Source organism: Geotrypetes seraphini, chromosome 1, assembly GCF_902459505.1.
Source record: "Geotrypetes seraphini chromosome 1, aGeoSer1.1, whole genome shotgun sequence".
NCBI classification, from domain to species: domain Eukaryota; kingdom Metazoa; phylum Chordata; class Amphibia; order Gymnophiona; family Dermophiidae; genus Geotrypetes; species Geotrypetes seraphini.
This window is the reverse complement of record NC_047084.1, coordinates 215,655,806-215,669,446: the sequence shown is the minus strand read 5'-3', so window position 1 is coordinate 215,669,446 and position 13,641 is coordinate 215,655,806. Positions and strand designations below refer to the sequence as shown.

Sequence of the window (13,641 nt, the reverse complement as noted above, 5' to 3'; positions counted from 1 at the left end):
TCATTGGGTAAACGCCTGTGGGGTACCATAGGATTCCCCCTTTCCCCTACCTTGTTTAATATTTATCTTGTTTCTCTGGGAAATTTGTTTCAAAGCTTAAATTCTATATTTATGCAGATGATATTACTATAGTCATCCCACTTATTTGTCCTGTCATCTGAATTTACAAACTTTCTTGCAACTATTATAAACCAGATTGAGCTTTGGATGACGGCGTTCAAATTGAAATTGAAATTGAATAAGGAAAAAACTAAATTATTTCTGGTAACACCTAATGATAAGCTCAGAGAAACAATGATATGTTGAATGGGTTGGATTACAATATAGGTCAATCCATTAAAATATTAGGGGTAACGCTGGATAAACACCTTACATTGGAGAAACACACCGATTTACTTATTAAGAAATGTTTTTCAGTGCTCTGGAAGCTTCAAACCATCAAGAAATATTTTGATGAAGTCTCTTTTTGGTTGTTGGTGCAATCTTCCATTTTAAGTATACTGGACTACTATAATATTGCATATGTAGGGTCTTATTTGAAAATTCTTAAGAGATTAAGGGTAGTCCAGAACACTGCTGTTCGCCTCATTTTTGGCTTAAAAAAATGGGAACATATCACTCCCTTATATCACAAACTGAATTGGCTACCGGTGGAGTCTAGAGTATTTTTAAATTTTCTTGCATTTGTTACAAAGTAGCATTTGGTCTGGCACCAGGTTATCTCCTTTCTCATTTTTCTTGGAGTCATTTTAATAAAAATGCATGGAGAGTGCAGTTATTTACTTATCCTTCTATAAAATCTTGCCGCTACAAGAGGTTCCTTGAGAAAACTTTCTCTTTTCAGGCTGCTAAAAAGCACAGTTACTTACCGTAACAGGTGTTATCCAGGGACAGCAGGCATATATTCTCACACATGGGTGACGTCATCTACGGAGCCCCAGCGCGGACAGCTTTTTAAGCAAACTTGCTAGAAGTTTCAAGTTTGCACACTGCACCACGCATGTGCTAGCCTTCTCGCCACTAGAGGGCGCATCCCCACCTCGTGGTCCTCAGTTCCATATCCAGCAAAGAAGCCATCCCCGGGGAGGTGGGCGGGTTGTGAGAATATATGCCTGCTGTCCCTGGATAACACCTGTTACGGTAAGTAACTGTGCTTTATCCCAGGACAAGCAGGCATGATATTCTCACACATGGGTGACCTCCAAGCCAACCAGAAAGAGGGTAGGTGGGAGGATGGCAATTTAGGAAAACAGGTTACGTAACACCGACTGGCCAAACCGGCCGTCACTCCTGGACAAGGAGTCCAGACAGTAATGGGAGGTGAACGTATGAACCGAAGACCAGGTGGCAGCTTTACATATGTCCTCCATAGGAGTAGAACGGAGGAAAGCAACCGAAGCTGCCATCGCCCTGACCTTGTGCCCCGTAACTCGACCCGAGAGCGGGAGACCAGCCTGAGCGTAGCAAAAAGAGATACAAGCAGCCAACCAGTTGGATAAGGTACGCTTGGAAACCGGATGTCCTACCCGATTAGGATCAAAGGACAAAAACAATTGAGGAACCTTCCGATGAGACTTAGTACGTTGGAGATAAAAAGCCAACGCCCGCTTACAGTCAAGCGTGTGAAGCGCCGTTTCACCAGGATGAGAATGGGGCTTCGGAAAAAATACCGGAAGAACAATGGACTGATTGAGGTGGAAATCAGACACAACCTTAGGCAAAAATTTGGGATGGGTGCGAAGAACCACCTTGTCATGATGAAACACAGTGAAAGGAGGATCCGCAACCAAAGCCTGTAGCTCGCTAATCCGACGAGCGGACGTGAGCGCAATCAAAAAGACTACTTTCCAAGTAAGAAACTTAATGAGAGCTTTATCGATCGGCTCAAAAGGTGGTTTCATCAGTTGAGCCAAGACCACATTAAGATCCCATACTACAGGAGGAGGCTTGAGAGGAGGATGAACATTCACAAGACCCCTCATGAAACGAGAAACCAGAGGATGCAGAGAGAGGGAACGACCCTCGAGATGTTGATGGAATGCAGCAATGGCACTAAGATGCACTCGAATGGAAGTCGTCTTCAGACCAGAATTCGACAGATGCAACAGATATTCCAGCACCGAGGACACTGGAACAGAACCCGGGTCAAGGTGGTTGGTGGAGCACCAGGAAGAAAATCTGGTCCACTTCTGGGAATAGCAAAGCCTAGTCGAGACTTTGCGAGAGGCCTCTAAGATTTCCCGCACTGAGTGAGAAACTGGAATCGAAGTCAAGGGGAAAGGAACCAAGCGGTCAGATGTAACGACTGAAGATTGGGATGTAACAGCGAACCCCGACTCTGAGACAGCAGAGAGGGAAAGACAGGCAGAAGCAGAGGCTCCCTGACACTGAGTTGAAGAAGCAGGGAGAACCAGTGTTGTCTTGGCCAACGAGGCGCAATGAGAATCATAGTGGCTTTGGTCGATTTTAGATGAACCAACGTTCTCAAAATCAGAGGGAAAGGAGGGAACGCATAAAGGAACCTCCCCTCCCAGTCGAGAAGAAAAGCATCGGCCTCGAGACGGTCCCGTGAGTACATCCGAGAACAGTAGAGGGGTAGTTTGCAAGTCTCGGGCGAAGCAAACAGATCCACCTGAGGAGTCCCCCAGCGGTCGAAGACTTCGCGTAGGACTCGGGAGTTCAGCGACCACTCGTGTGGCTGGAGGAGACGACTGAGTTTGTCTGCTAGACAATTCAGCTCCCCCTGAATGTAAACCGCCCGCAAGAAGATGTTCTGAGAGACGGCCCATGTCCAAAGCCGCAGGGCTTCCTGGCACAGAGGCCAAGAGCCCGTCCCTCCTTGCTTGTTGACGTAATACATTGCCACCTGGTTGTCTGTCCGAACGAGAACCACTCGATCGTGCAGAAGGTGACAAAAGGCACGAGCGGCCAGATAAATGGCCCGAAGCTCCAACACGTTGATGTGACACCGACGGTCCGCGGCCGACCATAGGCCTTGCGTTCGCAAACCGTCCAGATGCGCTCCCCACGCATACTCCGACGAGTCCGTGGTCAGGACCTTGCAATGCGGAGGAACTCGAAAGAGCAAACCTCCGGACAGATTTGTAGAGTTGGTCCACCAACGGAGCGAGCGTCTGAAGGACGGAGTCACAGTCAAACGTCGAGATAGCGGGTCGCGGTCCTGACGCCATTGCGAGGCCAAGGTCCACTGAGGGATCCTCAGGTGCAACCGGGCAAATGGGGTTACTTGGACCGTCGATGCCATGTGACCCAAAAGCACCAACATGCGGTGAGCTGACACTACCTGCAGTTGCGCAACCTGCCGGCCCAGGCGAAGCAGGGCCTCCAGACGCGGAGAAGGAAGGAAGGCACGGAGGAGAACCGTGTCCAGCACGGCCCCTATAAACTGGAGGGATTGAGTCGGCTGCAAGTGAGACTTGGGAAAGTTCACCTCGAACCCGAGACCCTGAAGAAGCGTGATAGTCTGTTGGGTCGCTGAAATAACTCCTTCCCTTGTCGGGGCCTTGATCAGCCAATCGTCCAGATAGGGAAAGACCTGCAACCCCCGGGAACGCAGAGCAGCCGCGACCACCACCATGCATTTCGTGAATACCCGAGGGGACGAAGCCAGACCGAAGGGCAGTACACGGTATTGTAGGTGCAAGTCCCCGACCTGAAATCTTAAAAACTTCCGAAAGTCGGGATGCACCGGAACATGGGTGTACGCTTCCTTCAAATCGAGGGAGCACATCCAGTCCCCCTCGTCCAACAGAGGATATAGAATCGGAAGCGATAACATACGGAACTTCTCCCTGACCAGGAACTTGTTGAGCTTCCGGAGGTCCAAAATGGGGCGCAAGTCCCCGGTCTTCTTTGGGACCAAAAAGTAACGGGAATAAAATCCCTGGCCCTGCTGGTCGAGAGGCACCACTTCGACCGCCCGGAGGCTCAACAGGGCCCTGGCTTCCTCTCAGAGAAGGGCCAACTGGCTCCGATTGGGCGGGCACGCCCCGGAGGGCATGTCGGTAGGCTGTCTTGAGAAGTTTAATGAATAGCCCTCTGAGATGGTCCGGAGCACCCATGCGTCCGACGTTATCCCTGACCAGACCCTGGCAAAAGCCGAGAGCCGACCCCCGATGGGGAGGGGGTTGGATGCCGACGCGGCGGGGGCCAGCCCCCTGCCGCTCATCCCGTCAAAAGGACGGTGCCGGCTTAGATGTCCCCTGCGCAGCGGGCTTGGGGGGCCCCCCTCTCCCCTGGGGTGGACGTCGAGGCGGAGGTCTCGAAAAGGCCGGCGTCGTTTTTTGAGGATACCGCCTAGGTGGTTGCTTGAATGGCCTCTGAGGCAACGGCTTAGGCTTCGGGCGAACGAGAGCCGCCAAAGAGCGCTCCTGTTCAGACAGCTTCTTGGTAGCCGCATCCAGGGAGTCGTCGAACAATTCCGACCCAACACAGGGTAGATTGGCTAAGCGCTCCTGTAGATTGGGGTCCATCTCGAGGGTCCGCAGCCAGGCCAGCCGGCGCATGGCAACCGCACAAGCCGAGACCCTCGAGGCGAGCTCAAAGGCGTCATACACCGCATGGAACAGATAAAATCTGAGCTGGGATAGGTTGGACGCAAATGAGGCAAATTTCTCCCTATGTGACTCCGGGATCAGCCCCTGAAATTCCGGCAGATCCTTGACCATGGACCTGAGATAGGAAGAGTAGGCGAAAGCATAGTTGAGGACCCTCGTGGCCATCTGGGAATTCGCGTACAGGCGACGGCCAAATTTATCTAGGGTCCGTCCCTCTCTCCCCGGGGGGACAGCAGCCGAGACTCTCGAGGGCTGCGAGCGCTTAAGAGCCGACTCAACCAAGAGTGACTGATGGGAAAGTTGTCCTTTTTCAAACCCCTTAGGGGGAAGAGTCCGGTATTTTGATTCCATCTTGGTGGGCACTACCGCCACTGTAAGAGGGGCCTCAAGGTTCCGCAGCAAGGTTTGAAGGAGGACCTTGTTAAGCGGGAGGCGGGGGGATTCCCGTTGAGGAGCCGGGGAATCCTGCTCTTCCAAAAACTCCTTAGTATAGATGGACCCCGCCGCCAGGTCCACCCCCAACGCCTTCGCCATATCATGGACGAATTTCGAAAAAGAAGTAGTCCGTGCAGGTGGGGAGGGCGACCGAGACTTCTCAGCGGAGTCAAAGGGAGATGCCTGGCGAGAATAGCCAAAATGCCCTCCAGACCCCGAACCCCAAGAAGCACGATCCCGCGACCTCGAAGGGGTTGGGGAGACAGCCCGCCGAAGAGACCCCCTCGGGGAACCCCCCGGGGTACGGGGCCTGGAGGTCCGTCCCTTCCGCCTCGGTGAGGAGGCACGGGAACCCTCCAGTGTTAGTACCAGCTTGGGGTTGTCGAGGCGAAGATCCTCGACACACAGTGCCTCGGTCTCGGGCGGGGTCGAGCGACGACTCCTTCGGGGCGAGGCTCGAGCCCGCTTTGCTTTTTTGAGGCGATGCTTCGGCCGGGGCTTGCTCGAGGGTGAAGAACCCCGCGAAGACCTCGGGGAGGAGGATGAGGAAATCCGGCGTACCCGACGCTGCTTGTCTCGGGGTCGCACACTGACCTCAGGCTGTGTCATCGAGGTCGGAGCCGAGGGAAGCAACGTGGTCGAGGCCGAGGGAGCTTCGGCCGCTGAAAGGCCGGTGCCCGAGGCCGAGGTCGCCAACTGCGGGGCCACCGAGACCGAAGTCGAGGCCGAAGCCTGCTGCAAAGTCTCAATGGCCCCGGAGAGTTCCGAGGAGATTAAAGCGCGAAGCAACTCCTGGAATACCGGGATAGTAAGACCCTGGGGCAATACCTGGGGGCGCTCCGCAGAGGGCGACCTCGGTCTCGAGTATTCCCTCGGGGCGCCCCCCTTCGATCCCTTGGTCTGGGTCGAGGCCGGCGGTCCCGCCGACGAAGAGCCCGAGGATGGCTTCCTGACAGATGGAGCTGAGGAAGGAAGTGGAGACTTACCCGAGGCTTGCTTCTGCGAAGCGACCAGCTTCGAGGGAACCGAGGGGTCCGAGGTCGAGGCCGAGGTCGAGGCCGGGGCCGAAGCCGAGGCCGAGCTCGAGGCCTTCCCCGCCGGGGTATCAACGGCGAAGAGATCAGCCATCCGGGCCTTTCGACGGTTAAGAGCCCGTTTCTGGAAGGTGGCACACTTAGGGCACGACGCTGTCGGGTGATGGGGCCCCAAACACCTCAGGCAGCACCTGTGAGGATCAGTGATGGACAAAAGTCGATCACACCTACCACACTTCTTAAATCCCGTTACGGGCCGGGACATGGGCCCAAAACAAGGCCGGGAACAAGCGAGGTTCCTCGGCCACGGCTCCCGGGAGCCCCCGGAGCGCGGAAACGAAAAATTTTTTTTTTTTTTTTTTTTTAAGAAAGAAGGAAAGAAAGAAAGAAATAAACCAAAAACGCAGCGACCGCGTCAAAAAATGCAACACAGCCGCGGCGACAGAAGGCAATCTTAGCACAGATAATCCACAGGGCTTCTGGCTCCGCGGATGAAAACGAACTGAGGACCACGAGGTGGGGATGCGCCCTCTAGTGGCGAGAAGGCTAGCACATGCGTGGTGCAGTGTGCAAACTTGAAACTTCTAGCAAGTTTGCTTAAAAAGCTGTCCGCGCTGGGGCTCCGTAGATGACGTCACCCATGTGTGAGAATATCATGCCTGCTTGTCCTGGGATAATGAATATATGGCTCGGAAAAATGTTGTTAAAAGCTTCTTCTTATTTAGATTTTAGGAAATTACTAAAGACTCAATTATTTAATAGGCTGACATCTTATCTCCTATTTTAACTATGTTTGCATTCTATATTTATGTTTCTTACCTCCATGGTTTGCTTTTTCATCTTGACCAATTTTATTGAACTGTTTTGTATCTTTTTTTCTGATCAATTTAATTGAAATGTATGTACTGCCTTTTATTGTATTTTATCGCGATTTTTATTGAAAATTTGTATGTTTTTCTCATGCTGTGAGCCACTTAGAACCTCCCCGGTATGGTGGCATATAAATAAATTATTATTATTATTTTACTAATTGGGATCTAGCTAGATACTTGGGTCTTTGGTTGGCCACTGTTGGAAACAGGATACTGGGCTTGATGAACCTTCAGTATGGCAATTATGTTCTTATGTACCAATTCCCTATACTGTACACGTATCAGAGCACTTCGATACCAAAAACAACATCTACTAGTCATACTATCAGCATAACACCTAGTCCAAGATACCACACGCTCTTCAATATTTTCCATTACAGCCCTTCAACTATGGAACTCGATGCCTAATCACCTTCGGGAAGAACTCAACCTTGAAAGATTCAAATCAAATATAAAAACCTTCTTATAGAGAATGACACGGGGAAAAAATTTGTCCCCGTCACTGCCCCGTCCTGCGACCACCGTCCCTGTCACCGCCCTGCCCCCGCGACCACTGTCCCCGCCCCATCCCCGCAGCATCCAGTACTGCAATATTTAGCTTATTCCTTCCTTATAAATCAAAGTTCTGGCTGCTGAACTACAGAAAGAGATGTTCAGCTGGCAGGGCTTTGTTTATACATTTTTATAAACACAATATACTACTTTATCCTAAAGCAAAAAAAAAAAAACCAAACCAACCAAAAACAACAAAATAGAAATTTTTTTCTATCTTTGTCGTCTGGTTTCTGCTTCCCTCATCTTCTCATTCAATTCCTTCCATCCACTGTCTGTCTTCTCTCTGCATCTTCCATTTGCTCTATTACTGTGCCTCTCTCTTCACCCCCCCCCCCAATTGGTCTGGCACCCATCTTCTTCCCTCCGCTCCCCCATAGTCTGGCATATCTATTTTCTTCCCTTCCAGCCTCTTCTCCCCACTCTCTCTTCCCCATTTCCTTCAGCGTCTTCTCCCCACTCTATCTTCTCCATGGGGACAATAGTGAACCTTGCGGAACGCCAGATGAATTATTCCAAATACCTGAAAGATCAATATTGAAACGAACTTGATAGGTGCGAGACATGAGAAAGCCCTGAAACCTTTCTAACACCTCTCCTCTAATACCAATAGCATCCAAACACTGCAGCAATTTCCCATGGTCCACTAAATCAAATGCAGAACTCATATCAAATTGCATGATCAAGGCATTAAGACCTTTACTAAACAAAGAACGTAAATTGTCCAAATAGCCACAATTACTGTCTCGGTACTAAATAAAGGTCTAAAACCAGATTGCAATTCATGCAAGAGAGAAAATTGATCAAGATATTCCATTAGTTGAGAATAGACCAATCCTTCCATAATTTTTACAAAAAAATGGGATGGATGCTACTGGTCTATAATTAGTGATTAATGCTAATGATTCTTTGGAGGGTTTTGGGATTGGAGTTATTATAATATGATCATTATTAGTGAAGAATTTTCCATTCTTTAAATTATCAGTCAGATAATTCAACAAATTCAGTTTAAAATCTAATGGAGCTGATTTCATGATTTCCGGTGGACAAGAGTCCAAAACACAATATGATTTAGCATATTTGTTATATAATTTAATATAATTATTCCATTCTAAATCATGAAAGGAGCTCTAAATCATATCCACTTGTATTACACTTCCTTGTATATTAGGCATTTGATATTCATGAGTATCATTTATTGAGCAATTATTTCTTAGATTTTTAATTTTTAAATCAAATGCTGAGCTAAATCATTTGCTAAAGGTAATATAATATTATGTATAGATTGAGTGTGACGTGTAGTATCGAATGAATTTGTAACCAGATTGAACAGTTCTTTTGTATTGATATCCACTGAACCCGTATTAGATGAATCAATTTTAGATGAATAAAATGCTTTACATTTTTCTTTTAACAATTGTTTATAAATTTATATGTTGGATCTCCAATTATTCCAATCTAATAATTTTCCAGTTTTTTGCCAGATCCTTTCCAATCGTCTTACTAATTGTTTCATTTTTAGGAGTTCATTATCAAACCACTTATGTTTATTCGAACGTTTACTTTTTCGTTTAGGGGCAATTTTATCTAAAATAGATGTACTTGTTTCTATCCAATGGTCCCAAAAATCAACCCCTTCACTAAGCTCCGTTAACAACTCATATTGTGACCAATATTCCTCTGGATTAATATGGCCCCTTATAAGATGTTCTTTTTTATTCTTGAATGATTTTTAAATTTTAATTGATTCCAATCTAAATTAAAATAATAAGTGAAATGATCGGACCAAATATCTTGACACCAGATACCATCAGTTAGAGAGATAGTAGGCTCTAAAGTCTCCTTTAAGGACATAGTTACCACATCTAAATGATGACCTTTTTCATGTGTTTGTGTAGGTAAAGGGAGACTATAATTAAGCAAAGATAAAAAGTTTTTAAAATCCTAAACATCTACATTATCCTTTTCATCTAAATGTAATTTTATGTCTCCTGCGATAATATTATAGAAATAAGTAATTGAGTTATGTAGAACAAATTCACAGAAATCCTCTCTAGCTTTTATCCAGCTTTTCGGTGGAATATAGAATAATATACAAGAAAGAGGATCCTCTAATTCCTTGTTATTAATTTTGTAAACTAAAATTTCCAAATGATTAGTCATTTTAGAATCCAATACTTCAAATTCAAATCCTTCTCCTCTTCTACCATCACGATTTAACGTAAGAATTCTTAAATTAGTCAGTAAAAGATAGTTTATGATTGGATCCTCATCAGAAATCAGCCAGTTTTCCATTAGAAAAAGACAGGCTATTTGTTTGCTGATGATCCAATCCTTAATTTAAAAAAAGCTTTGTTTCTAACAGATCTAGTATTAAGATATGCACATGAAACATGAGCAGATGTATTAGGCATGATAAATGTAATAGTTCCAATAGGTTTTACTTTCCTAACCCTTTTTTAAAGGTACGTTGATGTCTTCCATTGCTTGTAAATACACTGATCTTACTTTTCTATCCTCCCATTGGTTAACTATAAGTCTAGTGGATACATCAAGATTATCAACCTTTTGTACCTTTTGATTAAGATAAATTGAATTTAACTGTGGATAAAGTGAATTAACATCCTTAATACTACCACCTATTAAGTAAAACAGTAAAATCGATAAGATTCATTATTATATCTCCTTCCTAACAGATTAAATGCAGTGATTTCCAGTGAAAAGCTGTGTGAGAGGCTGAAAAGCCAAAAAAAAAAAAAAAAAGGTATGAGAATAGGTGGAGCAAGCTCCTACACCAGATGAAAATACTTCAGTAATAGGCAAGCCTAACACTAAGCTTTTAAAAAAGGTATGAGAATAGGTGGAGCAAGCTGTTAGTCCATACTGTCAATATGTACATGTATATTATCTGCTAATGACTTTCATTCTCTATTACTCCCTTATTTTTTATAGATATCATTTTATCTCTGTAAACCACTTAGAAAATGGATAAGCAGAATAACAAATTTTAATAAAACTTGGATCGTCTTGGTCACTCTTCTTTGAACCTTTTCTAGAGCCACTATATCTTTCTTGAGATAAGGAGACCAGAATTGAACGCAATACTCCAGATGAGGTAACACCATGGAGCGATACAGGGGCATTATGATTCTTAGTTTTGTTAACCATCCCTTTTTAAAAATAATTCCTAGCATCCTGTTTGCTTTTTTGGCCACCGCCACACATTGGGCAGGTTTCATTGTATTGTCTACAGTGACAGCCAGATCCTTTCCTCGGGCACTAATTTCCAAGATGGAAGAATCCAGTAATTGTGATTTGGGTTATTCTTTCCAATGTGCATTACTTTGCATTTGTCCACATTAAATTTCATCTGCCACTTGGACGCCCAGTCTTCCAGTTTCCCAAGGTCTGCCTGCAATTTTTCGTAATCTGCATGCATTTTAACAACTTTGAACAGTTAAGTGTCATGAGCAAATTTAATCACCTCACTTGTCGTTCCAATTTCAAGATCATTTATAAATAAGTTAAATAGCACCAATCCCAGTACAGATCCCTGAGTCACTCCACTGTTTACTCTCCTCCATTGAGAAAAAATGACCATTTAATCCTACCTTGTTTTCTATCCAATAACCAATTCACAACTGAACTTTGCCTCCTAACCCATGACTCGTTAATTTTCTCAGAAGCCTCTCATGAGGAACTTTGTCAAAAGCTTTCTGAAAATCTAGATACACTACACTGGAGTGCTGGGGGAGATTTATGGAAAAGATGAGACAAGAGCAAACAAGAATGAATGAGTGAGGGAGGGTGAAAATGAATGAGGGAAAGAGTACCGTATTTTCTCGCATATAACGCGCGCGTTATACGTGGTTTTTACAAACCGCGCATACCCTTGCGCGTTATACAAAATTTTTTTTACATAGTTTCCCCCCCCCCGACGCCCGATTCATCACCCGGAAGAAGCGCTTGCACTCCCACCCCGAAGGACCGCTCGCACCCCCACCCGAAGGACCGCTCACACCCCCACAGCCTCCCCCCCTCCCCCATGGAGAAGCTGTCTACCTTGTTTCCGGATGCCAGCCCAGCTGCTTCCTCTGCCGGTGGTCCTGCCCCTTCTCAGAGCCCTGTGCTGCGCTGCTTCCTCTTCAGGCGGTCCCGCCCTTTCTCTGATGTCAGAGAAAGGGTGGGACCGCCGGAAGAAAAAGCAGCGCAGCAGGGCTCAGAGAAGGGGCGGGACCGCCGGCAGAGAAAACAGCTGGGCTCGCTGGCATCTGGAAACAAGGTAGACTGCTTCTCCATGGGGGAGGGGGGTGAGGCTGTGGGGGTGCGAGCGGTTCGTCGGTAGGGGTGCAAGCGGTCCTTCGGGGTGGGAGTGCGAGTGCTCCTTCGGGGTGGGGGTGCGAGCGGTCCTTCAGGGTGGGGGTGCGGGTGCGTGCGAGCGGTCCTTCGGGGTGGGGGTGCGAGCGGTCCTGCGGGGGGTGGGGGGTGAATCGGACGTCGGGGGGGGGGGCATCAGGCTTTCAGGGTAGGGACAGGACTTCAAGGAGGAAAGGAGAGTCAGGGCGGGCGAAAACAGAGTCGGGGTCTCCAGAGGAGAGTCGGGGCGGGCGAAAGGAGAGTCAGGCAGCATGCGCGGTATACGGGTGTGCGCGGTATATAAAAATTTATATACATAAATGTGTTTTTTACGCGCTATACCCGTGTGCGTGTTTTACACGGGTGCGCGCTATCTATGTGAAAATACGGTAAGTGTAAATGAAGGAGTGAGTAAAAGGGAATGGAATATGGATATACTGCATTTCTGTGGTTAAAATCAAGGTGGGATACATATTACACGTAAGTAGAGAATGACACGGACACAAATTTGTCCTTGTGGGATCTATCTCCATCCCCATTTCTGCAAGTTCTGTCCCATCTCATCCCAGCAAGCTCTGTCCTCATCTGCACAAACGTAAAACACAATAATTGAGGCATGTGCAGATGAGGACAGAGTTTGCAGGGATGGGGCAAGGACAGAACTCACAAGGGCGGAGATAGATCCCAGGGGAACAGGTACAAATTTGTCTCCGTGTCATTCTCTAGATCAGGTGTGTCAAATGTCAGTCCTCGAGTGCTACAATCCAGTCAGGTTTTCAGGATTTCCCCAATGAATATGCATGAAATCTATTTGCATGTACTGCTTCCATTGTATGCTAATAGATCTCATGCATATTCACTGGGGAAATCCTGAAAACCAGATGGATTGCAGCCCTCGAGGACTGACATTTGACACCCCTGCTCTAGATGTAGGTACTTGTTTTGTACCCTGGGGCCTCCAAAATGTATACTTTAGACAGCAAAAGTGAAAAAAATGAAGACTTTTCCAAGATATTTTGCTGATACATATTTCAGCATTAAATTGCTATTGACAAATATATGGAACATATATTGGTGATTTAGAAATATCAAAGCTGAATCCTCAATAAAATTATAGAGCTCCAAGTACACATTATCATATCACCACTCAATTACAGTAACATCACGAGAAACCCATTAAAAAAATATTTAAGAACTTTATCTTAAAACAGTCAGATAATTATTACCTTCTTTTAAGTTCTTCACCCACAGGTACCTACTATCTGCACTGGGAGCAAAAATGTAAAGCATATTAGAATCGTACACAACCTGCAAAAAAAAAAGGAAAATTTGTTTTAATAGATGTAATGTTTTCATATCAGACTATTTTAGAGATTCCATTCTATTATGCCATTTTTCTATTATATTATAAAAAGGGGAATGCATAGGTCTACATGCTGGTGTAAAACTTTTACATATGATAATTGTAAGGCAACATATCAAACCTATAAATTGGCTCACTAATCCTCAAATATAATTTATAAAATTCACTGTAAACTTTCCATCTTAAAAGAAGGAAAAAAATCTCAGGTGCTCATGGGAATCAGACTCTAGACAATGCCTCTGACTGTATTACATCTTTATGAGTGCTCATTGGTCTACAAAACCTTCCATAAACTTCTGTTGTCCATAGATCTCCCCCAACCATTCCAATCTGTATAATAAGAACATAAGAATTACTGCTGCTGGGTCAGACCTGCGGACCATCGTGCCCAGCAGTCTGCTCACGCGGCGGACCTCCGGTCAAAGACCAGCAACCTGAGACTGGCCCTACCT

At 46.2% G+C, this 13,641-nt stretch overlaps 1 protein-coding gene across 4 annotated transcripts in view; it reads right to left on the bottom strand.

Moving 5' to 3' along the window:
- The window catches only part of TEC (tec protein tyrosine kinase), a 223,842-nt gene that overhangs the window by 108,730 nt on the left and 101,471 nt on the right, over window positions 1–13,641 (bottom strand). For all 4 annotated transcript variants that reach the window (XM_033945988.1, XM_033945979.1, XM_033945998.1 and 1 more), the window contains one exon: window positions 13,053–13,134. In XM_033945988.1, coding sequence (XP_033801879.1) covers window positions 13,053–13,134 — 82 coding nt within the window. The remainder of the gene's footprint in view (window positions 1–13,052; window positions 13,135–13,641) is intronic.